At 48.1% G+C, this 27,377-nt stretch overlaps 1 protein-coding gene across 6 annotated transcripts in view; it reads left to right on the top strand.

The window, feature by feature from the left end:
- The window catches only part of LOC118510262 (DNA N6-methyl adenine demethylase), a 151,264-nt gene extending 125,070 nt beyond the window's left edge, over positions 1-26,194 (top strand). For 4 of the 6 annotated variants that reach the window (XM_036051849.1, XM_036051851.1, XM_036051850.1 and 1 more), the window contains 9 exons: positions 5,349-5,855; positions 15,464-15,592; positions 15,661-18,940; positions 19,011-19,215; positions 19,385-19,557; positions 19,631-19,909; positions 19,996-20,227; positions 20,340-22,293; positions 22,522-26,194. In XM_036051849.1, the coding sequence (XP_035907742.1) occupies positions 5,349-5,855; positions 15,464-15,592; positions 15,661-18,940; positions 19,011-19,215; positions 19,385-19,557; positions 19,631-19,909; positions 19,996-20,227; positions 20,340-22,293; positions 22,522-22,560 (6,798 nt within the window). In that variant the 3' untranslated portion in view covers positions 22,561-26,194. The remainder of the gene's footprint in view (positions 1-5,348; positions 5,856-15,463; positions 15,593-15,660; positions 18,941-19,010; positions 19,216-19,384; positions 19,558-19,630; positions 19,910-19,995; positions 20,228-20,339; positions 22,294-22,521) is intronic. The other 2 variants (XM_036051852.1, XM_036051848.1) reach the window with 1 other exon arrangement.
- Positions 26,195-27,377: the final 1,183 nt, after the last annotated feature.

The raw sequence follows: 27,377 nt of genomic DNA, 5'->3' as shown, positions 1-27,377 counted from the left end.
AAAAAGTTGTGCCGATGAAGGACGCGCCGGATGATGTCCAACAGGTTTTTCTTTAATTCTTTACGCTATGCACGATTTGCAGGCCATTTGCCGAAGGGTTCTGGCAGTGCCTCGCCCTTGGATGTTTGTGGCAACTGAGACTTAAAGAAGCTGTTTTTTTTTTTGTGTTTTCGCGCTTACTGCCGTAGACATAAACAGTCGGCAAGAAAGCAAGAAAAAGGGTTCAAAGTTATTGCTGGATCTTTTTTTTCTGGCTTATCGGCGTAAGAGGTTTGCTTGTAGGTCACGGTTCGGTTGCCGAATCCTTCAGAGAGAAGGTACGCATTTTTCGTGGTGCATAAAGAATTTGAGCAATTTATTGGACAACACGGACACACACTCACCCAGTCGGACATCAATATAATCTGTTTTATTTTCAACCCAGGTTTTTTTGCTAGTTTGCTGTTGTCCCGATGACTTCAAGTTCTTTTGGAAGCGGGTGCTCTCTGTGCGTTGTGTGTTGGATCGATAGGAGTCGCGCGAAAACGACGCAGCTGCTGCCGCTGTGTGTTTGCTGTGGGGGGCTTAGGGATATGAGTTCGTGGGGACGTTGATGATGATGAGTTCCACCTGCTTCCGTTGTTATGACAGCAAACGACCTTTTGCGAGGAAGGTTCGTTATTATTATTTTTTCGCATTCTAAATTCGACGAAGAAGACAACCCCCTGCCGAAACAACAGCGCAGAAGGCAAATGAGGACTCTTGACAAAAGTTTTGTCTTTTATTATACACCTCTTTGGCCGTGCGTGCTTCTGCAACACGAGGGAAAGAAATCTCCTTGGGGGGGCGGGAGTCACCACGATTCGGCCCAGGTGTGCCACACCGGCCTAGGAGGAGGTAAATGAGGTCAAACGTTTAGTGAAAAAGGGCGGCCGTTGTCTCCTTCCCCAGTTCAAGGACGGAATGATAAATTGGTGTTTAATTTAAGGACTTTTCTTGGAGTTTTTTTTTTTTTCGTTCGCCATTTTGACCCATCAGCGAAAGGGTCTGAAGAAGTGAATCAGGTCATAACGTAAGCGGCACTCACCACGTGGTGTGACACGTGTTTGTCATGCATGACAGTGGCTTTCCCGTCCGGGATGACCTTTGCCGTATGGGAAATGGAGTTTATGAGCGTTTGTTTGGCTTCACCAGTTGCAAGCGGGAGGGGTGGTCTTACCTATGCAGACCATCGTATCATTAGAGAAAAGCGCATAATAAAAATTGAGTCGCATGTTGTGTTTGTAGAAATGCTCATTATTTTTTACCTGTTTTCGTTGGCGTGATTGATGGATGACGTTTTATGGAGCACCGTTTGTACGGCTTTAATCAAGCTTTGAGGCACAATACTGACTCCCTCGGGCTGTATTTTCCTGGCCAAGTGTGAAAAATCATTTATCAACCACAGCCCAAACCAGAAAACCCCGTTGAAGTGGAGGGTGGTTGGTGGAGCATCATTACGGGCAAAAATATAAATATGTTGACCGTCGCACCCATACTCTGCTGTCCTCCGCTCCGTTAATCGTGCCTGATCCCGAAAAGCCTTGCGAGGACAGAAAAAAACAACGAGGAGACGAGGTGGATTTTCTGTGTACTTGTTCGATCGTTTGTTAAACATTGACCCGTGTTCTTCCCCAACTCCTCGGGGCTTAGGTGCGAGTGGAGCACACCGAGATACACAACGGCACACACACTTTCCCGTTGCCCTTCCTTCATTTACCCGCTCTCCGGTTGTCCGGTGTCAAGATGTCGAGCACTCGAGGCCAAATTCCCATTTTCCTGCGCTAATGAGCTGAAGGGGGCGGCCTCCCGGCTTCAGCTGCTGGTCTCCCGGCCTCCGCAAACGCACCATCGCCTTCCTGCTGCGGGATAGAAGAGGCGGAGGATATCGTTTCCCGATCATTAGCGCTACAAACCTGGCCATACTTTGTTGTTGTTTTGTCGTTTTCATGTCATTTCGATTGCGTGTGTGTGTGTGTGTGGAAGAAGAGGTATTTGTTTGTGGCCGCGACTCCGAGCAACAGCAAACATTATATTTATGTTCCTAATTTTGTATTATTTTTATTTTAACATCGGATCGGCACCACCTGGTTGTTTTGGTGCGGCCAAACATGATGTCGATTGGGAGTTTGGGAAAGTTAATTACAACAACACACGCCCTTACAATGTCCTGAAGGAGGTTGCCATGGTGAGAGGTAAAGTTGGAGTTGCCGTGGCCGAAAACTGTCGTCCAAAATGGACCTTCTGCGTTCCTCTAACGCCAGCCTGTCTCTAATCAATGGGGGAGCTCGTTGCCATGAGTAACACAACGCTTTTGGGGAAATAATTAATGACTTTGCAAGCATTCCCAGGGTCTTGATCTTTGAGCTGGTTGAAGTTGAAGAACGTGTGGCGGGCAGTGTAGCGGCAGCAGAGAGATGATTTACTACGGAATGTCTGTGTGTGTAAGGTCGAACTCTCTCTCTCTCTACACTCAACAGTGACTTGCTAGTGCGGAAGTCCAATTTACAAATTCACAGTACAGAATCAAACACAGGACAGAGGAGGATCCTGTTTAGTAGGCACAGGACGGGCGAGGACGAAAATTCTAATCAAAAACTTTCCTCGCCCTTAATGAAAGTAACTCAAAAACCGACGAGCGTACAAAAATCCCCAATTGCGCCCGGCAGATGGAAGTAATTAGACAGTTTTTCTTCCTTGAATTTTGCGGACGAAAACCGATCCTTGTCGTTGTTTTTTCGGGGTTTTGTTTATAGCAACGGTATGCAAATTTTCCCCATTTTTGGGAGAGCTCCACATGTACACAAACACACGCACACACGTAAATAGAGGAGCATTTCCTGTTTTCTGGGACATCATCACGACGGAACCTTCCGAGCCTAATTGCCTTCAACACATTCCAGCCTGTGGGGAAAAGGATGGCAGGGCGACGGAGTGTTACCATACAAAGGGAAGACAAACACGTGTGTAGAATGAGGTTAGGTTTGGGGAAGACTCAAATAGTGTTCTTTAGATGGGTGGCCAAAAAAACAGGAAGAATTCGGTTTGGGAGATCTCTCGCAGTCGCTCAGAAATTCAAGCAATCAAGGAAGGAATTGTGTTTACGCAAGCAACATCATCATCATCATCATCGTCATCATGATGGTGGTGGGCCGATGTTGATGATGATGGATACCCTTCTATAGCACACCGTCATCCAATCCGCCCCATTCCGCCACACTAAACAACAACAATCAACCCGCTGATGAGAAGGAAATGTCCGCCTCACATACACTTTTCGGGAAGAACCGGGGGGTTCTGCTTCGTCATCGTGTACCGCAGATGGCGCCATCCGTGCGCTGGTGTGTGTGTGTGTGTCAGCTCTCGGTTTGAACTGCCAGCATAATTTGGTTGATGTTTACACTGCAAGAGAGCAGCGAAACACGACGCCGAGGATGACGACGACGGCGACGGGACCTTTCAAATATTGGCCCTCACGGCATCATGCATTTAGTGTGCTACACACACACACCCATACTCTCTATGTGGACAAGCAGTTTCCACTTCTAAGGACATACGGCAAATAGTGCTGCTCGCTGCTTTAGCCGGTAGAATCATCAATTAGAAGGATGCTTTAGAACAGCGTACCGCTTTCCCTTATTTGGTGTTTGAAATATTTTCCACCGCAAAACGAATTTGCACACCGACGACACACAGGCCGGCGGTCAACATGGAACACGGTAAATCACTCGCCATTGCTCCGACATTCCGAAAATGGCGGCATGTCTTTCAATTGCGGACACGACAAAGGCCCCGGGGGTTGTTGAGGAGTGCGGCCAGAGGGGAAGGTTTTTCCGGCGTATTCGCATAAACTTTCCATAACTGCGTGCGCCACCATCTTGTCTCCACGAATGTCCCTTCGCCTTCTATACAGAGCTAGACGTGTGGACGAAAGTTGGACAAGTCGTACCTGTGTGTGTGTGTGTGTGAGTCGAAAATTGATTGCCAAATAAATTAATGGTCCGTAAAGAGTCAAATTTTCCAAAACCTCCGCACACTCTCGCTCTCGCTCTCTCTCTCTCTCTCTCTCTTTCACGCGCTTGCTGTTCCTCTTCTCCCTTCCGATGCGTCCGCCATCTAGCGGTGATTTTGGTGCATTACGAAACAATGAGCCTCTCCAACAAAAAGGGGGCGGAGAGGGGGAATTGTTTTCCGCGTGGGGTGGTGATGGTGACGGTGGTTTTGGCATGGATTGTGCTCGTTGCGAAAGACCGACACCGATGAAGGTTCAATGTTGCGAGCGTCCTATTGGAGTGCTCCTTCTTCGCTGTGCCGTAGTTTTGAGGTCTCTTGCCAAGATAACGGATGAATAATAACGATAATTAAGGCGAAGACTCCCCCATCCATCTCCTCGTCTAAGTCGTGCTCGGTTATGGTACCGTTCCTTACAATTTGCACCCCTTCCGTACGCTCCCCCCAAATCCATCCCTTCACCCTTGTGTCTCGTTGTCGCTCCAACAAGACCGTTTATTATAGGAGACTTTCCTCTGCTCCGTTGCAACGCTTTGTGTGCTGCGCTTAAGGTCGTGGTGCATTTTGTGTGTGTTTGTGTGTGGCAAAGACTCACCTTTTTCGCCGACACCTCTTACCCTCCCTGAGTTAAAAAGTGCGGAGGAAGGAATGAATTGTTATTAATACCATTAATTAGTATTTACTATTATTAGATTCTCCCGCGCGTTTTTCGCAAAACTGCGCTGGGGTTCGGGTTAGTCTCTTTGCTCTGACACCCTCTCTCTCTCTCTCACTCACATACATGCAATCTGCTGATCGCGCTCGATCGTTTACCGTGCAGCAGCAGGGTTAGTTTTCGCTTGGGCTTAGCGTATTTTTTAAAGCCATTTAATCCTGCCATTCGTCCCGTGTGCCACAGCAGCAACAACAACCAAAACAACCCCTGTTTATGGACGCGGGCCCCGAAGCCGGGTGTGGGATGGTTTAGAAAAATATAATTCAATAATAAATAGCATTTTTCTTCAGGGCCATAAATTTTCATTCTCGTTTCCGCTGTCGGCCTTTTATTTTTCGTTGTCTGAAGCTGGCGAAGGCTGTTCTCCTCATTCCCCACGTACGTTGGATGGTTGATTCATGGCGGCGAATTGCACATGGTCGCAATTTGTACCCTCTGTTTTTCTTGTTTGCTTTTCGTTGGATTTAATGATTGTGTTGACTTGTTTAGAACATTTTTTAAGTATAATTTCTGTTTTCTTTTTAATTAGTTATTTCCTTAAATTTATTTGATAAAATGATATTTACTAACTTTGGTCTTTGTTTTGTCTACCTTCTCCCCACAGAGTGGTCGCGGTCGCAAGGCACTGAATCTCGGCGCAACACCCAAGAACGTGCCCCAAAACTCGGCCGTCAGTCCCGCACCGGCCTCCCTGCCGCACCCATCCCCGAACACTACCACCGGCACCCCGGCAACGCCCAATGTGCAGGTGCAGGGCAACCAATCGCAGCAGCAGCCCCAACAGCAACTGGTGACCGTGTCCGGTGCACAGACCGGGACAGCCGCACCACCGACAGCCGCCAACACCGCGTCCGCACCGGGCGTCCACAACAGTGTGTTGCTAGGAAGTGGCCCTAGCCAGCACCAGCACCAGCAGCAGCAGCATCAGCAGCAGGCACAGCTGCAGCATCATCTCGCACGCCATCCGCCTATACCAGGTGCTCCACCACCCGGCGGAGGAGGAGGAGGTCCTGGGAACCTCCAGCAGCAGCAGCAGCAGCAACATCAGTCCATCGTCGTCAAGTCGGAACCGAGCGTCGAAGTCATGAAGGATCAGCCGCAACAGCCAATGGTAAGTGATCGCAATCGAAATTCTCGCAATCGGAAATATCTCGCGCGTCCCGATCCGGTTGAGGTTGTGTGTACATTCAATTAAAAACTTGATTATAAACCCAAAGTTAAGCTAATCGGATACCTCGGGACGGGAGACAAAAAACCGGCGAGTTGAGTTCCAAGTCCCGCCCAGCCAAAACCAGCAAGGCTGGTGAGTGAGTTTTTCGGTGAAAAGTTTTACGTTTTCATTAAACTTTCGCTAACGAGAGACACACAAAGGCCCGTAGTTTTGGTAGGGAGTATGTAGAGTGAGTTCAAGGACCCCTCATCCCCCCATACTAACTTGCAGCAGCAGTAGCTTCAAGTCAAGTCGAAGCATTTCCGAATGCCTCATTGTTAGTTTGGGGTTTTTCTGAGGTAAAATTTCAAATAATGCCAACCTTCCCAGGCCGAAACTTTCCGAGTGAAAATTAGGTGTTTTTCCTCTTAGCTTTTTAAAGGAAAAACATTTTCCTATTGGCAGTCAGCACATGCTTTCCCTGACACTTATTAGTACAACCTGCTCGTGCTCCTGTTAGGGAGAGTAATGTTTAGCCAACTTGTTTATCGCTCGCTTTGCTGAAATTGGAAAGGAAGATTTCCATCAATCTCATTTCGGTCTGGGGGTTTTTCGTTCCATTTCCTGGGAAATGTTTACCCGCCTTGAAGATAGAAGTTTAATAATTTATGATATTGGTTTAAGCAGCACACACACACACACACATTCTCTGTGCCGTGTGCTCCATCGTTTTTTGTGTGGTGGGGAGAGAGAAAAAAAAGTTAATCCATCTCTCCAACCCCCATGATTATCCCAGAGGTCGTGGAGATAAAGGTAAAGTTGGGCCGCTTCTTATGACATTTATTATTAGCTTTACTAGTAGTTCTTTTTTCGGGGCTTCCGTGTGGCTTCACCTGTGGGAGGGAAAATTTTTGGAAGAAAAAAGACCAAAACCCCCCCCTTGGTATTACTTTTTCATCAGTCTAAAAAGGGCATTTTCTGCAACAACGCACTGTGTTTTTTTTCTGGTTGCGCCTAGTGCTGGGGCTGCTACAACTACTACTTACCTAGGGTGGATTGTAGTGTGTGTACAGAAGGAAAAGGTAATTTTGGCTTTTCTCGTTGATGAATTTTTGTGCCTTTTCCTGAGCGAAAAGTGTGCGAGGCCGATCGACGGATAACGGGACCTCTTTTCCTTCGAAATAAGCTTGATGTTTTTTTCCTCCGGATGTTGGAAGTGGAGTTTTGAGGGGGGAAGTTATTTTGTTTAGCGACGACGACGATGATGATGATGAACTTGCTGCTGCATTTGTTTATTCATCAAAATCGAAAGGGCTCTGGTATGTGTGGTGTGCGTTCATCATTTTTTTTTTTTCGTCGAGATGAGAATGAATATTGCCCGGGAAAAGGCAGGACGGGGGAAAAAAGGGCAAGTAATAATAATCTCGTTTTCATCTCGTGGCGTACAGGACCCGAATTTTCTAAAAGCAAAACCATCACCATCACCGCCCCCGTATCGAGCCGAGGGAAGGACAGAAAGCAACTCATTTCGGTGGAGCCTGTTTTTAATAAATATTAAGCCCGGCAAATGAAGGTTACGTACAGCGTATGTGTGCGTGTGTGTGTGTGTGTGACGAAATGGCAAGGATGGTGTTCTCTAGCATGTGAACGGTTTCCTTTTTCGGTGCTGCAGATGGTGCGCTGCTGCCACTGATGCTGAAGCCGATGCTCCCCAGGAAGTGATTGGAGGAGATATTGCACTCCGGCAAAATGCCGAGCCGAGTCTTTTTTTTGGATGGCGGAAAGAAGAGAGGGAAGAGGGGTTGGTGAGGAAAGTGGGAAAGTTGTTTTATTAATTTTTTGCTTCTCTATTTATCCCTCTCGCTCTTTATCACTCCCTCTCTCCTTCTTGCATTCCTATCACCCGCTATCGGTCGATGCTGGAAGGAGGAAAAAAAACGTATGCCTCATGAAAAATTGGCCACGAGATGAAGCTTTTCCCTTTCTAGATATGTCTCTCGGTCTCCTCCACCGTATTGTGGGAGCGGCGGTGGTGTATTTGGGCTTCGGCATCCTTGCTTGCTTACACAGAGCAAAATTATATCCAAATATTTCATTTTCATCACGACGACACCGCCGCCACCACAACCTCTTCTTAGCGTTCGCCCGGATTTAGTTCCACTTTTAACTGTGTATGTGTGTGTAGAGGGGTGGGAAAATAAATATTACCTTCCGGAACCAGCACTAGCTAGCTAACACTGCGATATTTGTATTTTGCATCAGTTCCAGTCAAAGGCAAAAAAAAAGTTATCCAAATTGCGCTTTACTTGCATACTTCCATATCGCAGCGCAAAGATTGGCTTAACTTCCACTGCTTCAACACGAATTTGCTGACGAATGAGAGAGAAAGAGAGAGTGAAGGATTTGGTTGTGGAATATTTTGCCACCCTTATTCGCTCGCCACTAAGTTCGGTTTGTTTAAGAATATTAATTTATTTACCGTGGTACGTGTGCATGTTTGTTAAATAGCAATGTAATGTGTACTCGGTGTAATTGAAGTTTCGCTTTGATTTTATGAAAATTAGGGGTAGTTTTTTTTGCGTTTGCTTCATGAGCTACCAGGAGCCTCCATCGAAAAAACGAAAAATGCTCCCAATATTTTTGTGCTGCTAGAAGGCTATTATTCTCTTTAATAGCAAATAACAACAACGAAAAGCGAAGCAAAAATGCGTTTTGTGGAGTGCGTGTGGTGTGGCGTAATGCATTTCTTGCCACTTATTCATCCCGGCTCGGTTAGCCGGGGTTCCTTTACACAACCAAAGATAGTTGTTGGTTTTGACGTAACCCAAAAGAATTTCCCTCGCCCTCTCTCTCTCTCCCAACCCTCTCTTTTGCACTCTTGGTGCGTTGGTAACGGTTTTGCACGTGGTGTGTTACCAGCACAATCCACCGCAGCCGGCTAGAGGACGTAAAACGGATACGTTAGACAGCACCCATCGCAGCAAGCGTGATGGAAAACCCTCCACGCCACAAGCGAGCGAAAGAGAGAAGAAGAAGAGAGCGTACTATTTCTGAGATATGCTCACCGGTCGACCGGTTTACGTGTTGGTTGCTGGGATCGAAAAGAAGGAGCAAAGGACACTTAGAATGGTGGAAAAGTGCGAAAAGTATTGTGCCAGTGCGGTGGGTGTTGTCGGAGCAAGGAGAGAAGAGGGGAAATAATAATGAATTATGTACACACACACACATCCACACACATGAATACGTTCGCCAAACACAATCAAGAGTGCGGTGGGTAGGAAGGTGGCAAAGAGAGTTAGAGGGGAAAATAATGGACGCCGCTCGTGATGTTTTTTTTCCATTTGGTGGCCAGGGGTAGATTGTTTAGAGGATGGATGGAAGGAGAAGGTTAGGAGACGAGGGGAGATTTTCCGTCTAGTAATGAAAAGCTTATGTGTACATAGGGAACCCCATTCCCTTGTCCTCGTGGTGCCTCTCGATGTAGGAAGCGGGGAAAACGGAAGGAACGAGAACGAAGGGGAGTGGAATGGGTGGGTGAGATGGGTAAATAAGATGACGATAGTGAAACGCGTTTGCCTTCAACGTCGAGAGAAGGGAAGCGGCGAACGGGGTGGGTTTGATATTGCATTGGGGTGAGATTTAACGAGAGAGAGAAAGAGAGTGAGAGAAGAGAACGGTGGAAAAGAGGGTGGAAAAACGATGACGTTGGTGCAAAAAGAAGAAGTAGGAGCTGTTAGAGTGTGAGAGCGTGCATGTGTGTGAGAGAGAGAGAGCAAGCAATATAGAAGGAAAATTAATAGTGCTCCGCTTGTTTTGCTCCTCGCCATTTTCTTCGCCGCTTTTCCACACAAGAATCTCACCACGGGGAAGGGTGCGACGTGTTCTATGTGTGGTTTTCCTCGTAAAAAGGGGTGGGGGGGGGGGAGGGAGAGACATCATCGTCGTTGTCGCCATCTTGCCCCGGCGCGTGTGTGTGGGTATGAGCACAAATGTGTGTTCTCACCCGGCATTGTATATTGTGCCTTGTGTGGTTGGGTAGTGGAAAACCATCGTCCTGCTTGGCCATTTTCCACGTATGTGTGCACGACTTGCCTCGTGGTGCACACTGCATGTGTATGTGTGCGTGTGAGATTGTTATGGAGGTTACAAACGATGGTTTTTACGATGGAAGAAAAATAACACGGAAAACGTGTTTCGTGTTTTCCTTTGCGAGAGATGTAGTAGGGTGTGTATGTGTGCAGCTAACACACAAACACAGCTCTACACACGCCGCTCGCTAGCGTTGTGGAAAACACAATAGGAGGGAAAACGGAGAAGAGCAATTCCTTGCTCACCACCACCACCACCGCAATCCTCCGGTCCCAGTCCTGGGAAATACTGCTTGGTAGGGCGCAATCAACGGAAGGAAAAGCTCTCTCCTGCCTTCCGCCCCTTCGCCTCACACACCTCCTTCGGACGAGCTCCTTTTGGGTGGAAAATGATAATGAAGCAAATAGAGGGTTGGTGGGTGGGTGGGTGGATGGGCAGGAATGGCAAGCAGCTGGAACGGTTTTTCCAGCGTGTAGCAGGAAGGTCAAAGGAAAAGTTTGTGCAGTGCAAGGCCGGTGGAAAAAGGCAGGGAAATAATGTCTCGATCGAAATTGCGCAATTGACGTGCGCGCTGTAGGAAGAAACGTCATGCACACGCACACACAAAAACACACACACTCGTTCAATTTGAAGGACGAATGTGAGCAGAGGGAGTCACAGCAGCAGCAGCAGCAGCAGCATTAAGACGAATGACCGAACACACAACCTCGCATAGGTTCACACAAACCGTGAACTGCGTGGATTTGTCTTTGAAGACGAAGTTTCATGATCATCTTCTCTATGTGTATGTGTGATTTTGTGTTTGGTGTGTGTGGTACCACAGCATGGTCAAAAGTCGCTGACCCTCGCCGTGCGGAGACATTCGAGCCGGATGTCGTCCTCCGTTCTGCTGTGAAATGTTTGCACACAGCATAAAATCATCCAATACTCCGTGTGCTCTGCCGGAGGAATGTGGCCAGCACAGGAAGAGGAAAAACTGTGTGCCTTTCCATCAAGCCGTACATTGCTTATTATGATTTATGATTATATTGCCAGCATAATAAGCCATTTATATAAAATATATTTCCTCCCAACCACGGCTTCGTCGGGCTGGAGCAGTACGGAAAAAGAACAAGCAAAGAACACGGGACCTTGACAAGTCAGATTTTCTTTCCAACTGGTGTATGTGGGTGGTAAATATGATAACTGATAGTGCTGGAAGTGGAACCTCAAGGACAGAGATTTACCCGAAAAAAAAGCTTAGGGCCACTTTGAGGTCAGTAGAGAGCCTCTAATATCGATATTTAATATCGAGCCGCTCATTCAAAATGATTGTCTCATAGACGACATTATCTGAGTCATCGGCAACGAGTTTTCTATAGCAATGTCCATCTGGTCGAGAATACTCTTCCATGGTTAATCGGATTGTAGCGATTCTATCAGGACGTCAGGATCACTGAGTAATGTTCACCTGAACTGCCTCGACTATTTTAGCCATAATTGCTCTAAATCAACTTCTATCATTGTGAAATTTTATCTGTACATAAAATATTTATTACATAAAACGATGAACAGTTTGGTGGATAGCTAGAACACAAGGTCGTGGAATGAAAAATCGTGAAAATCTATTTTTTAATACGTTTCTCTACAACTTATGTCTAACAAAGTATCAATTTGTTTCTTGGATTAAATATTTTAATCAATTTTTCAAAGGGTCTTTTGACGACGTCCCTAACACCAGCTAATCACGCGCCCTTTCCGAAGCATCTTTAGCGCAACGTAAACGTCTAATGATAGCCAGCATTTCCTAAGCACTCCGAGGGTTGAACTGAGCAGAAAGCATTAGCGCCATTAGTGGAACGATTCGCTTGCTCTCACTCATTGCAACCTCATCACACTACGCTTCCGGTTGTTTGCAAAAAGCTTTTACTACTTTTGTACCTATATATTTCGTTTATTATGTTTTCTATGTTTTATGTTCTCACTCTCTCTCTCTCTCTCTCTCTCTCTCTCTCTCTCTCGAGAAGAAACAAGGGATGATTCATTGGCCCCGTTGTTCGGCACCGTGGGCTGATATTGTTGTGGTGTTTTTATTTTTGCATTCACTGTTGTTGTTGTGCGTCGCCGCCGCCGCCGCCGGTACGAGATGAATGTTGTGATACATATTTTTATCTCGTTTGTTGTGTTTCAAGGAAGGGCCGCTACAACACGACCGGGATTGTTTTGAGAGTTGAGAGGGCGATCGGAGAGGTTGTGTTGTTTTGCTCAACTTTTGCCGGTCATTTCAAGTGTGTGTTATTTTTATAATGGCGCAATTCTGCCTCTATGGCTGGTGAGCTCTACAAAGTGCTTTAAAAGTAGCTAAAGTAGCTGTGAGCTGGGAAAAAAGTCTTTAAATTGATTTTCTCGACTCGGAGGTTTAGAATTTAAAACAGGAGAAGGAATTCCAATTTATATTTATTTCGCATATGAAAATCAAAAGCTTTTATGCAAATTAGACTCATTCATCAATCCGTCCTACCAATTTCCATTTTCCATCCCGCGCGCAAACACAACAGCCAGCGGTGCAATTTATCGTTGTTGTAGCCCGGTTTTTCAAACGGCATTCGTATCGTATCTTGTGATAAGATTAAAAGGCTCCCTGTTTTTCCCGACACAAATCCGCTGACAACCTGCTGCCAACCTGCTGGTGGCTTCCAAAAAGACAGTGCAGTTTTCCTTCCCTTGCTGTCCCACAGGTGCAGGAAAGAAGCAGAAGAAAATGTATTGTTTTCCTTGTGTCTGTAAGAAGGTTTTGGATGAAAAGATAGGAAAAACCCCACCAGTGTGGAGAAACAATAGTTTCAAAGTGTGTTTCTTACAGCCCCGTTTGTATAGCTTGTCGTCCTATAAATTACCTTTCGTATTGGGGGAAGAAGGGCTAGTGGAACATAAGTGGGGGGATGAAAGCAACGAAGTGGTTGAAAAATAATGCGTCCCCGTCACAGCATGTACGTACGTGTGTATGTGTGGTGTGCCATTTGCAACATGCATGGCGGCCACCCTTTTTGTTGCTTCCCCGTGCTGTTATCGATGCACTTTGAAAGAAGGCGGAAAACAGCACCAGGGGGACAACTTTTCGGAGGAAGTTCGCGACCACACCAGCCCCCACCCCATCAGTTGCACCCCCTTGACCTTCCTTCCCCCCCCCCCTCTCAAAGTGTATTGAAAAGACACCGAAAAAGTGGCGGCCCAAAAGGGAGGAAAACTCAATTGTAATAAATTAAACAAAGTCACTGGAACGTAATTTATGCTCCCATTGTCTGGCGCAAAACTTCCTTTCGTCACCGACCCCTTCTCGGTGCCGTCGGTGCGGTGCTGTCGCTTAGAGGAAAGAGACACCAACAAACAAACGCACACACTCCTCACACATACACACTCAGCAAGAGGTCGATGCAACACGATGCGCTCGTATAGTCGTCGCCGCCGCCATCACGGTCGTTCCATGGGCAACGATTTTCCACCCAGTGGCGTTCCGTAAGTTTTATCGACCGAAAATGCGAAGTCTCGGTGCTAATCTTGACGTCCTAAATAAGCAAACCTCCGAGCTCGTATAAGAAAAGAGTGCATTTTCGAATGCCATTCGCCACCTGATGGTGTGAGAACAGCTAATTGAAGCATTTCAATCGTGTGAAAAGCAGGGCTCATGCAGTATGCAACAATTTAAATTAAAACAAACGCCTTTTCGTCGGTTGACATTTGCAAACCTGTCAAAAGCTGACCTTCTTCGAGTCAGTTTGCGTTCACAAACATTCTTCCTGAGTCATCTTAGCAAGCCAAGATTGTTTCCATCTCACCGGTGTGTGCCGGTTGTCAACCAGTGACAAGCGACAGAGCGAGTGAGTGAGAGAGTGTGTGTAATTTATGAAATCAATTAAAATTTTATTGCACCCGTTTTATGTCCGCCCCGGCAAATGAAGGTCCGCGTTCGGGGACGATGAGGCACCAAACGGCCAAGCATCGCCGTCGTTGGCTTTCACTCGTCTGCAACCCGTGGCGCTTTATCTGAGCTCACACTTCCGTCTAACCTGTTCGTGTCTGGCTGGTGGATATCGCTGAGCGGTGAAGAGGACACTCTAGAGGGGTTTTTATTTGGATAGTTTGGAACCAATTAGCGAAACATGGAGAGCAGTTTTTCGTGCCGAGAAGAAACAATTCGCCCACACGCGCCGAGTCGTCGTGTGCGATATGGATGGTCACTACTTTCTCGCACCAGGACAGTCGTTTTGGAGGTTAAAGAAGGTGTCGTTCGGTGTGCGTGTTTGGTCGAATGCAATTGGGGCACAGGTTGTTGGAGCATTACCTCCAATCAATAAACGATATTTTAGTGAAAGTATTGAAGGACAGTGTAATGAGGGAGCAATAATCGTAAAATTAATCCCAAAAAAGGCTCGCAAGCAAATTCGTATGCAATCGATCGACCATCTCCATCACACGATTCCTGTCGTTGTCCGTTAAAAGTAATGTTGGCTATTTTTCGTTCCTTTTTTTTCAAATATGCACAAAAAACACGTGTATGAAATTATGGAAATAGGTATCAAAATCACGGCATTGTATAATTAGGCTAGCTCCGTAATCGAGGGCCGAACCTGACACGTGTTCGTCTCCTCCGGTTGCACCCTGGCAGGAACCCGTCTTTAAGTACATGCTTGTTCCCCCTCGTCGTTTAAGCGGCAGAAAGATACTAATCTTTGGATACTTTCCGAGCAAAACCCCGGCACACACACAAAACAAACCGCGTGTGCCCTCTCGGAGATAACACGCTCTCGCGCACCGAGGGTAGGGAACAGCCGAGAATGGCGCTCGATCTACATTAGCAAACAAACGGCCATGGCGATGGTGGCCACAACCACCACCACCACCACCAGTATAGTGTCGGTGTTAGTGTGCTTCTTGAAGCCATTATAACCTTCCATTTGGTGGGGGGTGAGGACGCAGGGAAGGAGGGGTGGCATGGGAAGAGGGAGGCGGTGAAATGTATGCAAATTTTCTAATAAATTATTTCAAGCAGCAATAAATAGATGCAAAGTGGCGATTCTTTCCCTCCCGGTGTGGTAGTCGTGGTCCGCACACACACACACTGCGCGCGTGCGTGCACGTGTGTGTGTGTGCATGGGGGGCGGGGCGAGAGGAAGTGGCTCGAGGGTGATGCAAATACGATACGATAAGAAGCTCGCCGGGTGGAAGTGCAGCTCGTTTGCATAGAAATAGCCGAATTAAAATTCCTTTCACCGAAATAGAATAGGCAGCAAGACCCCCCCGTACCTCGCACACATACGTATTAGGCCGGAAGTGTAGAATTTAAAGTTTAAGTTGAAGGGATATTGCGCGGGACTAAGAAGAGGATTTCTGGGTTTCTCTTAATAGCTAATTTGAGCGGCTTTTTTGTTCGATGGCCTCAAAGTCAACCAATAAAATAGTTTGATTAATGTCCCTCTTCCTCTCTCTCTCTCTATTTGCAGGCCCCAATGGCGTTCTATCCCACCTGGCAAGCAGACCCGTCCCAGGGCTGGCAAAATCAGTTTATCCAACAGATCCCACAGAACACTCCCGCTATCACACCGCTAAACTCGCTGGAGTTCCAACCACAGGTAGGTCACCTTGCTTTTTTGGAAGAATTTGGCCCGTAATCTAACGATCCGCCTTTCTCGGGTTTTAGGGATATGCTGCATACCAACCGAACGGTTACGTCCAGACCGCAGGTATCGGGTTCGATCCGAACTATGGCCGCACGTACGCTGCACCACCCGCCGTACAGCGCTACGACTTCCAGGCCAACCAGATCGCCCCGATCAATCAGGTGTCGCTGCAGAGCGTCAGCTTCGCACCCACAGTCACCTACGCCGGTCAGGTATCGACCGGCCCGGCTACGATCGTGTCCGGCCACGCCGGCAACAATCCGCACGACCAGTTCAATCTGCAGCTCGGCGGCAGCAAGCAACAGCAACAGTCCTCGGCGGCAGCTTCGGCGACGTCGGGAAACGACATGCCTGGATATCCACGGGTGAACAGCGTACCGCCGCGCTCACTCAATTGTAATGGGTATTCAGGCCAGCAAGATTACGGCGGCCTGCAGACGTCGACGACGACGACCACCACCACGGCAGCGAGCGCGAACGGCAACAACAGTACGTCCTCCGCTAGCGCGTCATCGTCCCCGTCTGCATCCACGGTTGCGACCGCTACGAACGCTGGCAACGGCGGCAGTAGCAGTAGTAACAGCAGCTCCAACACCACCACCAACAACAATGGCAGCACGGGCTCCTCGTCCTCCATGCATCCACCGCAGGGTGTGCCACAGTCCCCGAACCGTCAGCCACCACGCCCCAACTCGAACCAGCAGCTGTACGCCCAGCAGTCCCCGAACCCGTACAATGGGGGCAGCTCGTCGGGCGGTGGCAGTTTGCAGCAGTCTCCGAGCCACAACGGCAACAACACGCCGGTCGGGTACGGTAGCGGTGGTGGCAGTGGCGGACAGAGTGGCATGCACACACCGTCCCCAATGCAGCAGGGCACTCCAACCGACAATCAGCACCAGCAATCGCCCAGCCACATGCAGAGTGACTGGGGATGGAACCAGCAACAGCAATCGCAGCAGCAGTCCGGTGCGGATCTGTTCAATCAGTCCGATCGGGTGAACTTAAACTCCCGGCTCAAGACGATGATCATGAACAAGGGCGACCAGAAGGACAGCAGCATGTCACACATGGGATCGCATCTCGGGCTGCAGCAGCAGCAACAGCAGCCGACCGGTACACAGCAATCGACCGGTCATTTTTTATCGTATAGCCACCATCTCCGAGACAGCCTAACGCCGACACATCTGGGTGGGCCCGGGCCGGGTACGCCCGGACAGCAGTCGGCGTCGGGGGCCGCTAGTGGCCCCGGCATGATGGCCGGTGGCACTGGCAGCACCGGAGGCAACAGTAACAGCAGTACAGCGAACGAAGGTACTACTATCGGAGATGGTGGCGGCAGCGGAGGACTGATCAACAGTATTGGCAGTATTGTTGATCCGAGTTGGAAGCACCCGCAACAGGCAGGAGGAGGTGGTGCGGGTGCGACAGGAAGCAATAGCAATGGTAGCGGCGCAAACAACAACAATGGTAGCAGCGCAAGTCACAGTAGTACTACGTCGGTGGGCATGAAGTCACCGTCGCTCACCGATCATCACCATCACCACCATCACCAGCTACAGCAGCAGCAGCAGCAGCAGCACGATCATCTGCTCGCTGGTGGTGATCTACATCACGGTGCAAAGCATTCGGTTTTTGAGCAGAAGCAGCAATTAATCGACAAGAATAATACCGACCCCGGTGGAGGTGGCATTGGATCGCCGACTGGCGGCGAACTCAAGGGCAAGATGGGCAAATCCGGTGGATCTTCGTCATCCTCATCATCGGGTTCCCCATCGGCAGGATCTCCTTCGTCCAAGGCGAAGGGAAAGGGTGGCGATAAGCATGGCAAATCCAAGCACGGTGGTCATCACCACCATCAGCAACATCCCGCCCAGCAGCAGCAGCAGCAGCATCATCTCGATCACCTTGGACAGCAGGGGCTCGTGGACACGAAATCTTCCAGCTATTCGAGCAGCAGCTCGAACTTTATGATGCATCACGATCAGCAGCTGCTCCATCAGCAGCAGCAGCAGCAAAACTACTCGAACATGAACCAAACATATCCCGGTGGCTCGACCACCCCGAACGGAAGCCAAACTTCCGGATCGCTTCTCGGTTACTCACCGGCCGGCGCATCCTCGATGATGGTGGACAGCAAGTTCGTGGACGACAAGAGTCCGCTGAACCGCTTCCGGCACGATTCCCTGTCCAGCGGGTTCAATCCGCATCTGCAGACGGGTGGAACCAGTTCGTCCGGAGCGTTCCATCATCCGGGTGGTGCGGCAGGCCAGACAGGCGGCTCGAGCTACAATCTGATGAGCGTGAAGAAAGAGCCCGGTCTGATGGACGATGGACAGTCGGCGTTGCCGAAGTTTGACGGTGGGTACGAGAAGAACTATCAGAATTTCATCCGGTACGGCGATTACTCCGACAACACGCAGTCGGCCGCTGCACAAGCGTCCGTACAGTCGGGCGGATCGTCCGTGAAGGGAGCATCCTCGGATTACAACAGTTACTACTCGCCGTACGGAAGCTATTCGAGCTACTCGACCCAGAACTACCCGAACTATCACAACCAGCAGACGGCCGGTGTCGGTGGGTTCGGCAGTGGGTCGGCCAGTAACAGCAACAGCAACAGCAGTCTTCCACCAGCGCAAACACCCGAAGGTAATGCGTTGCTTTCGCTGCCCGCCATCACGACCCCGGTCGCTCATCAGACCAACTTCGAGCAGCAAATCCCTGCCCACACGTACCCGATTCCGAAGAACAACAGTCTACTGCCGGCTTCCGATCCGGTATCGATCAAGCTGGAAGCGGACGATTCGGCGTACGGGAGCATGGGCAATAACTCGACGAATCTTGGATCGGATCCGGGCAGTGATCCGGGCGTTGGTAATCAATCGTCCGCAGCAGCGGGCGGTGCTTTGGCGGAGCTCGATGTTGCGTCCGGTGTTCAGACTGGATCGTCGGCAGCGACAACTACGGGTGGCACGAGCACCACCACAACCACAACAACCACCACTTCCACCGGCACAAAGTCAAAATCGAAGAAGGGAGAGAAGAAGGACAAATCCAAGGACAACCATGGAGAAGGAGGGGCCGAGGGCAAGGCGGAAAGCGCTGGTGGTGGTACAACGACCAGCAAAAGCAAGAGCAAGAAGGAATCGAAGAACGTCAAGAAGGAACCGGTCGATCCGGCCCAGAAGGCGGACGACGATAAGCTGGAGAAATCGCACAAACCGGAAGCGCCCGATTGTGATTGTTTCAGTTCCGGCACGGACAAGGCACCGTCCGAACCGGGCAGCTACTACACGCATCTTGGTAGGTGTACCTTCTAGCGCCTCTCCACACGGATACCGTTCCTAATCCCTTTTTGTTCTTTACTCTTCAGGCTGTGCAGCGACACTGGAAGATCTACGGCGAGAGACGGAACTCCGCGTAGGTCTGACCGGCAAGCAGCTGCGCATCGAGAAGGTCGTGTACACCGGCAAGGAGGGAAAATCGAGCCAGGGTTGTCCGATCGCCAAGTGGGTCATCCGGCGTGTCGATCCCGAGGAGAAGCTCCTGTTTGTGGTGAAGCGCCGACAAGGGCATCGGTGAGTTTATGGTCGGGTCGTTGATGCTTTGCCCCTTCAGCTCTCCAAGCAAAAAGCGAAAGCTAACCTTCCCTTCGCTGGGAAGGGCTGTAGCTTTTCCTAGGACTTACCAGGAGTTTTCTAACGAATTTCCACGTCCGTTTTCGGTTCCCTTCTGTTTGTCCCGCAGGTGTAAGGCATCGTTCATTGTGATCTGCATTGTGGTGTGGGACGGTATACCGAACCACGAGGCGGACAGTGTCTACCGGATGCTGGCAGTGAAGCTGAACAAATTTGGCCTCCCGACCGTGCGTCGCTGCGCTACGAACGAGAACCGAACATGCGCCTGTCAAGGTACGAACGGTGAGCATAGGGAATGATCGCGTCGGAGGTAGTTCTCACGGGTGATTCGTTTGGTTTTGTTTCCGTTTTGCAGGACTCGATCCGGAACTGTGCGGTGTGTCGTACAGCTTCGGCTGCAGCTGGTCCATGTACTACAACGGATGCAAGTACGCCCGGTCGAAGACGGTGCGCAAGTTCCGGCTGTCGGTGAAGAACGAAGAGGCAGAGATTGAGGAGCGTATGAACGTGCTGGCGACCATGTTGAGTCCGCTGTACGTGACCGTGGCTCCGCAAGCCTTCCAGAACCAGGTGCAGTACGAGCGGGAGGCACCCGACTGTCGGTTGGGCCTGAAGCCGGGCAAACCTTTCTCAGGTACTGTGTGTGTTTGTACATTTAATCTCACAGCTCTGGAGAAGAACGATCGCTCTGAACTAAGCAAATTTCTGTCCCTTCCCTAGGCGTGACTTGTTGTTTGGACTTTTGTGCCCACACGCACCGTGACCTGCACAACATGCAGGACGGTTGTACGGTGCAGGTGACACTACTGAAGCCTCTCCCACCGGGTGTCAAGCCGGACGATGAACAGCTGCACGTACTTCCACTCTACACGATGGACACGACGGACGAGTTCGATAGTGAGGAGGGCCAGAAGAAGAAGCACGAAACCGGCGCCGTGCAGGTGCTGGAGAAGTGAGTGTAAAGCATTGGTTTCTTTTTTCCTTACATCTTTCTCGCTCGGCTCCTGCTATCACATTTTGTCCGTTATCGCTAACCATGCGTTTGTTTGATGCTCCTCTTCCAGATTCCAAACGGAAGTACGCGTCCGATCGACACCCTTGCAGCCCTGTCGAAGACACGGCAAGAAGCGAGGCAATGGAAAGGACGAGAAGCTCGGCAAGGATGGTTCGGATGGTGCCGCACCGGACACACCACCACCACCGCCACCTCCCACCAAGAAGGAGAGCAAATCCAAGAGCAAAAAGTCCTCGGCAGCATCGACCGCATCGAACAGTGGTGGCGGATCGACGGGCAACAGTGTCGCTTCGCCCGGTGCCGGTGGAAGCGGTTCGGGTGGTGCGGGTGGTTCATCCGGATCTGGATCGCCGCGTGCCCACACACCCGGCAGTCAGAAGTCTACCGGCAGTGGGAAGAGTTCTTCCAACGCTACGCTTGATCCCGTTACGGGAGTGCTGAGTGAGAAGCACAGTTCGCCGCTGCATGGGCAGGGTGGTGCGCTTGGCGCCGGAGCAGCTGCGGGAGGTTTGGTAGCGGGTGGAAATGGAGGCTCGGGAACGAGCGCCTTCACGGCACCGAATACGATCAACTCCCCGAACTCGGTGGCGAACAACAACACCAACAGTACGCTTATCGATATGGCGTCGATGATCGACAACTTCACGGACGCTCAGCTGCAGTCGAACCAGATCTCGAGCACGGTGCTGGATTCGCCGTACAGCTACGACTACAACACCGGCCAGTACATCGACAACCGGCAGTATTACAACAACTGGCCCACGGACTACTACGGCAACCGGGGTGATCCGAGCAAGTTGGCGGGGTTGGGCCGAAACGAGGAGATCCCCGATACAACCACGCGGCCCGGAAGCAACAGTAGCAACTCGGCCTTCAGTCCGAGCATTCCGGATCCTACGAAAACACCCACACCGATCCACATGGATGATTACGGTAGTACGAAGCTGGGCCAGGGACAGGTCCACCATCATCACCATCAGCTGCAGCAGCAACAGCAGCAACAGCAGCAACAGCAACAGCATCAACAGCACCAGCAGCACCAGCAACACCAGCAGCATCAGCAGTCGCAGCAGCAGACCCAGAACACGTACCACACGCTGCAACAGCCCGAGCAGGGTTTCGTGAAGCCAAAGCCACCGGATTACAATCCAGCCGCCGGGTACGGTTACCACCATCCGAACACCCCGATGGGCTACGGTTACCACCACCATCATCACCCGCCGTACCATCATACACCGTACGATCCGTACCAGAACTACAACTACGGCTATCCGCCTCAGAGCTATCACCATCATCACCATACGACATATCACAACATGTATCCGGCGGCAGCGGCCGCAGCAGCCGCAGCTCAAACGCAACTCCCAGGGACGGGCCCTGCACCACCACCGCCACCTACCGCGGTCATACCCGCACCACCACCACCCTCCAACTGGAACCTTTACCCACCGCACCTTGGCACAGGTCCGACCACGGCTCAGCTGCACGTGGCAGCGGCCGCAGCAGCCGGCGCACTCGGTAAACAGTCCGACCTGGTGGGCGGTGGAGCGGGTGGTGGCATGATGTCACAATCGGCAGTCGGTGGCGCGGTGCAGGCACCAGCCCCACCACCTCCAGCCCCTCTACCACCCAAAGAAACGCTCGGCGAGGTGACGGAAACGAACGAAAATCTGGATTGCTTCGAGGATCCGCAGATGGGTGGTGTGGCGATAGCGTTACCGCACGGAAGTGTCATCATCGAGTGTGCCAAGCTGGAGATGCACTCGACGACGGCGGTCAAGAAGCCGAACCGGTTGAATCCGACCCGCATGACGCTGATCTTCTACCAGCACCGGAACCTGAACCGGCCGAAGCACGGCATTGCGGAGTGGGCGGAGAAGATGCGGCTGAAGAAGCTGGGCATACCGACGAACGATCCGCTGGACGATAAGGATATGCTGCTGGAGGACGACATCAAGGCGGAACCGCTCGACGAGCTGCACCATATGCGGCATCTTGGTGATGTAAGTATTTTCGTGTATTTAAACTTTTTTTAAATTAAAATAGGATAGGATATATTATGCACAAAAGATTTGCACTAAAAATAATTTTTATTCAACAAACAAATTAAAATTGAAAAAAAATAGCAGCCACAAGATGTTTGTTTGTAGGGCACTGTTAACTGTCAATACTATTTCACGGTGGGATTATCCATGGACAAATAACTGATTTGTGTTTTCCACCTTTTCCAGGAACATGACATGATGGACGTAGAGTATCCGGGTGTCTAGTGGTGAGAGAAGGATCTGCCATCGAGGCCAACGACACTGGATGAGCAGATCGGACCACTAGACGTTACACCACCAACACAACCGATGCAGCCGGCGACGACGGCAAGCGCGAGCAAACGCGAGTCGTCGGTAGTATCGGCACCGGGACAGCAGCAGGCAACGAGGCAATCGACTCCGAGCGGCAGCAGTAGCGGCCACCGGGGAAGCTCCACAGCTACAGCTTCCTCGCCGCTACAGCTACTCCAGAACCATCAGATGTCACATCATCTGTCCCACCACTACACCACTACTCCACACCATCATCATCACCAGCAGCAGCAACATCACCAATCGCACCATCATCACCACGGATCGTCCTCGTCCTCGTATCATCCGTTGGCGAGCAGCAGTCCTGTGTCGCTGCTATCCCAGCGATACCATCATCATCATCATCACCAGCAGCAGCATCACCATTACGCTGCGGCTGCCCATCATAGGAGCCCATTTTCACAGTGGCTACAGCAAACGGACAGGAGCGATCCACACGGGCAATACTATTACTATTACTACTACTGATGAAGAACGGGAGAAGCAGAATGTGTGAGTGTGTGTGATGCCATTTGTCTTGCCAAAACGTTGTTGTAGCAATGGCGTGAAAAGTCAACCAAATATGGTACAAACTGAATTAGAGAGAAGGAGAAAGTGAGAGAGAGAGAGAGAGAGAGAGAGAGAGAGAGTGAGAAGGCCACTGGGAAATTATTTTTCTTGATTTTTTGCTGCTTTCAAACAAACAAAGTAACCATTTTTCTATTGCTTATATTAGCGAGAGAGAGAGTGAGTGAGATGAGAAGTAGTACTATTGCTGTCAACGATACGCGCGACTGGATACTATAGCTACCAGAAGGAAGAAAGATTGCGCCGTGTGCTTTTCTTTTGTTTTGTAATAGAAGAAAGTGAGGTTAAGTTGTAAGAGAAGGATTAGGGAAAGCATTTTGTTCGTCTATGAATGTCCTAATGCGTGAAGGGAAGCGTTTTTCTTTGTTTGGATTTCATTATCATCAGGCCCATATTGTTGATAAGTTCGGTGTTTTCTTTTTTGTCTCCGTTTTAGCTTCGCTTCTGCTAAGTTTTAAGATTATCCCACATTATTCTAGCCATATTAAGTGCGCCGTGTTTCGTAGCGATATTTAGTAGCACTAGTTGGTAGTAGTAGCCGCCATTATTAAGGTAGTTCTTTACGTGGACACCGTGTACACTCTCATACTCAAGAGGCACAAACCACCCCAATAGAGTGGTGATTAAGGTGCGATTCTTCTACTCGCTCCCGATCATTTTTATTTTAATATCATTAGTGATCCACTTGCTGTGGAAAGAACAATGATCAAAGCGAAAGAGAGAGAGAGAGAGAGAGAGAGAGAGAGAGAGAGCTAGGAAAGCTTATAAGGAAAAAAGACATTTTTCATTTTTTTAAAGAACGCAAACACACACCTTATACAAGCGCGCTCGAGCCCCATTGTATAGCACCTAAGTAATTTATTTCGTTAGAGCGAATGTGAATCTATTCAAAGAGTAAGCTTCACTGGCATTAGCTAGCAAACCCCTTCCCATCTATACTTCTTTTTCTTCCTAGCCACTTTTTTTTAATTTGTTTGTGTTTCGTTCCTTTTCTTGTCTATCTCATCCTAGCGCCTGGTTTTGCCTGCTCCGGCACAGGCATTTCACTTATGTATTTAATTTAACACTAATTTATATATGCTTCGAAAAGCACCCGAAACGGAGCGAAAAATCGGATCAATCATCTCACTTTCAATCGTGTGTGCAAAACGACACAAAATGCCATACATTATGAGTTTAGGGAAAACGAAAGAGTGGTGTAGAAAAAGTGCGTGCGTGTGTGTGTGCGTTTGCGTGTGTAAACTTTATGTTGTTTAAGTGTAATAGTTGTGTATGTAAGTTTTACCTTTTTATCTTTTCCGTCAAGTTCCAGTTCTTCTTTTAGCTTCTCTTTTCGATTGGACACTAATGTTTTGTCCTCTGAGTTGATTGAAGTTTCCCATTGTGCAGATGATTCGAAGGAAACTGTTTGCCATACAGACCGAAAAAGAGAGAGAACGAACACGAACGAACAACCATATCGTAAAGCAGCATAAAAGGATAGTAAAGAAAGTAATACTCACGGAAGAAAGGATAGCAAGACGAACAAAAAGTGCATGACAGAAGAAAAAAAAGCAAGCGAAAAGAGAGAAAAAAAGGTTAGTACCCTTTTTTATTCGCTTTTTTAGCCCCTTTTGGTGTAAAGCTGTGTGAGAGCATTTCTTTTAACGTTACGTTACGTTATTTAAGCTAAAACAACTAAAGACATTAGAGAGAAAGAGAGAAACAAACGAAAGGAAACATAGAAAGGAGAGCAAAAGACACACAAGCAAATATATAAAGGGTGGCATGAAATTCCAAATTGGATAACGTAAATCGTAAAAACACACTCAAAGAAACACACACACACACACCAACACACGAACAAAAGCAAACACTAGCGAACAACTATGAATAAACTTAAGTTGCATTTTTTTTATCTCAAAATAAGCCCATTTTTTCCTTCCCGTTTTTTTTGGTTTAGTTTTTCCGCCCCTTCTTTCTTTAGCTTCTTTCTTTTGTACAAAGCAAGTAGAAAAGAGCCTGTGTAAGTTGAGGTAAGCGTTCATGTGTCATGTCATGGGGGTTGTTTCGGTGTCATGAGTTTTGTAAATATTAAAAAAGGCTCTTTCTCTTTCTTACGCCCTTCTTTTGTTTTCTAATTAGCAAAAGACGTTCAATCACAATGACACAAGACAATGAAACTGATGACAAATCTCCAAGAAAACACGTAAAACACACACACACACATAAGAGGAAGATAAAAGAGGAGCAGAATAGAATCAGAAATATTCAGTAGAAGGAGGACAGCAAATGATGCCATACAGTAAATGAAGCAGAACGTAACCAACCGACAAGAAAGCCACACTGGTGAGCATTATTGTTGGCTTTGAAGTAGAAGAAGAAGAAGAAGCATTTTAGAGCAAACATTATGATGATATATACAACCACAGTAATTTACAAGCATCCTTTTCTCATCGATAAACTGGGAGGGAAAAAGAATCTTTGAAAATACGTACACTACACCCTCAAGGGAAGGGGGTGAATAAGTAAGAGGGAGAAAAGGGGTGGTGGCTTCTTCTTAGTAAAAGCGTCTCCGATATGATTTCAAGCTGTAGAGAAGGAAGAAAGGGAGTGTTGTTCCGTTGCCAAAAGTGTGCAAAAAGCGAGGAGAAAAGTCCTAGAATGACATTATTTTATAGTAACACACACACACACTCAAACAGACATACAAGACAAGCAATCGAGTAGAAAGCTTCTAGAAAGGAAGAAGAAAACAAGAAAATGGTAGCAATCAAAACAAAGACACCATTACCATTGTGGATCAAATGAGTAAAATGAGCAAAAGAATGAAAGCGAGAAGATAGAAGCTAACTTGATAAGCAAAACAAAAGAGGAAGAAAAAAAAACAAATCAAGAAAAGAAAGATAAACATTGTTTCAAAATGATCTCATATCGTAAAAGAAAAAAAAAGGAGAATAATGATTAGAAACGGAAAAACACACACAATGAGGAAAAACGGGAGAGAGGAGAAAAAAAGGAAAAGCGAGAAGAGGAAAACATTTCTTTTCTTTTTGTAGAAATTTTGCGCTGTTATTTATAAGAAGAAGCAGAAGAAACAAAAACAGAAGAAAATTAGATTATAGCGGAAAAAAGGAAGAGAGAGTTGTATAAAAGAAAGTGAAAGCGAAGAAGCAAATTAAAAAGAATGCAAAAAATTGTAGAAAATATTAAGAAAAATTCAATCTCGGTATAACTAAAAGAAAAACACACGAAACACTTAGAGAGAAGAGAAGAAAGAACACAAAAACACATAAGACAACAACAACAACAAAAAGCCTTTGGATGAAACAAAATTGTAAATTTAGAGAGCGCGCGCGCGTGTGTGTCTGTTTTTTCATAGTCTTTCGGTTTGGCTCCATTTTTGGCAAAACAAAAAGAAAAACGTTTGAGAGTTTTAAGTGAGAGAAAGAAGAGAAAGAGAGAATCTTTAAAAGAGCGAGTTACGCAGCGTGAGGAAGTGAACAACTAATAAGAAGAAGAAGAAGAAGAAAAACACTCACCACACGTAACAGCAACCATGCGAATGAAACTATGCGTAATATAAATATAAATAATGCTACCGCTTTTCAATCATTTGTAGGAAGGAACAGGCAAACTAAGCAAATAAGTAAGACAAACCGAAAAACTCATACCAACATGAGGTGAGAAAGGGGAGAAAAAAAAATCAAATCATAAATGAGAAAAAAACCAGGCAAACAAAAGAGGAAAAAGTAGAGAAGAAAACAAAACACACGCACACACACAAAAGAGCTACATGCTTGAGAGGGAAGAGCACGTGGGTGTGTGTATGGAGGCCATACTAAAACTGTAAGAGAGGTTAGGAAGCTGAATCCGTCGTTTCTAGGAAGTGCAACTAAAAAGACATGTTAAGAGAAGTGAAAAGAGAAGAAAGGGAAAAGAGGAAAAGCGATCAAGGAAGAAAAAGGCGGAAAATGGTGAACATAAGTATTTATTATTATATTATTACAATTACACACACACGCATATGTGTGATGGCAGAAGCGGAAGAGAGAAACAGAAGCAAAACTAAGACGTAATTAAGAAAGCAACCCGGAAGCAGTAAGAAGCAGAACAGAAAACCAACTACTACTTGATCGAAAACAAAAAAAAAATCATCACTCCTTGCTAATCCTTTACTATAC

Source organism: Anopheles stephensi, chromosome 3 (genome assembly GCF_013141755.1).
Source record: "Anopheles stephensi strain Indian chromosome 3, UCI_ANSTEP_V1.0, whole genome shotgun sequence".
NCBI lineage: Eukaryota > Metazoa > Arthropoda > Insecta > Diptera > Culicidae > Anopheles > Anopheles stephensi.
Note: the sequence above shows the minus strand (reverse complement) of the source record. Positions and strands in the feature narration are given on the sequence as shown.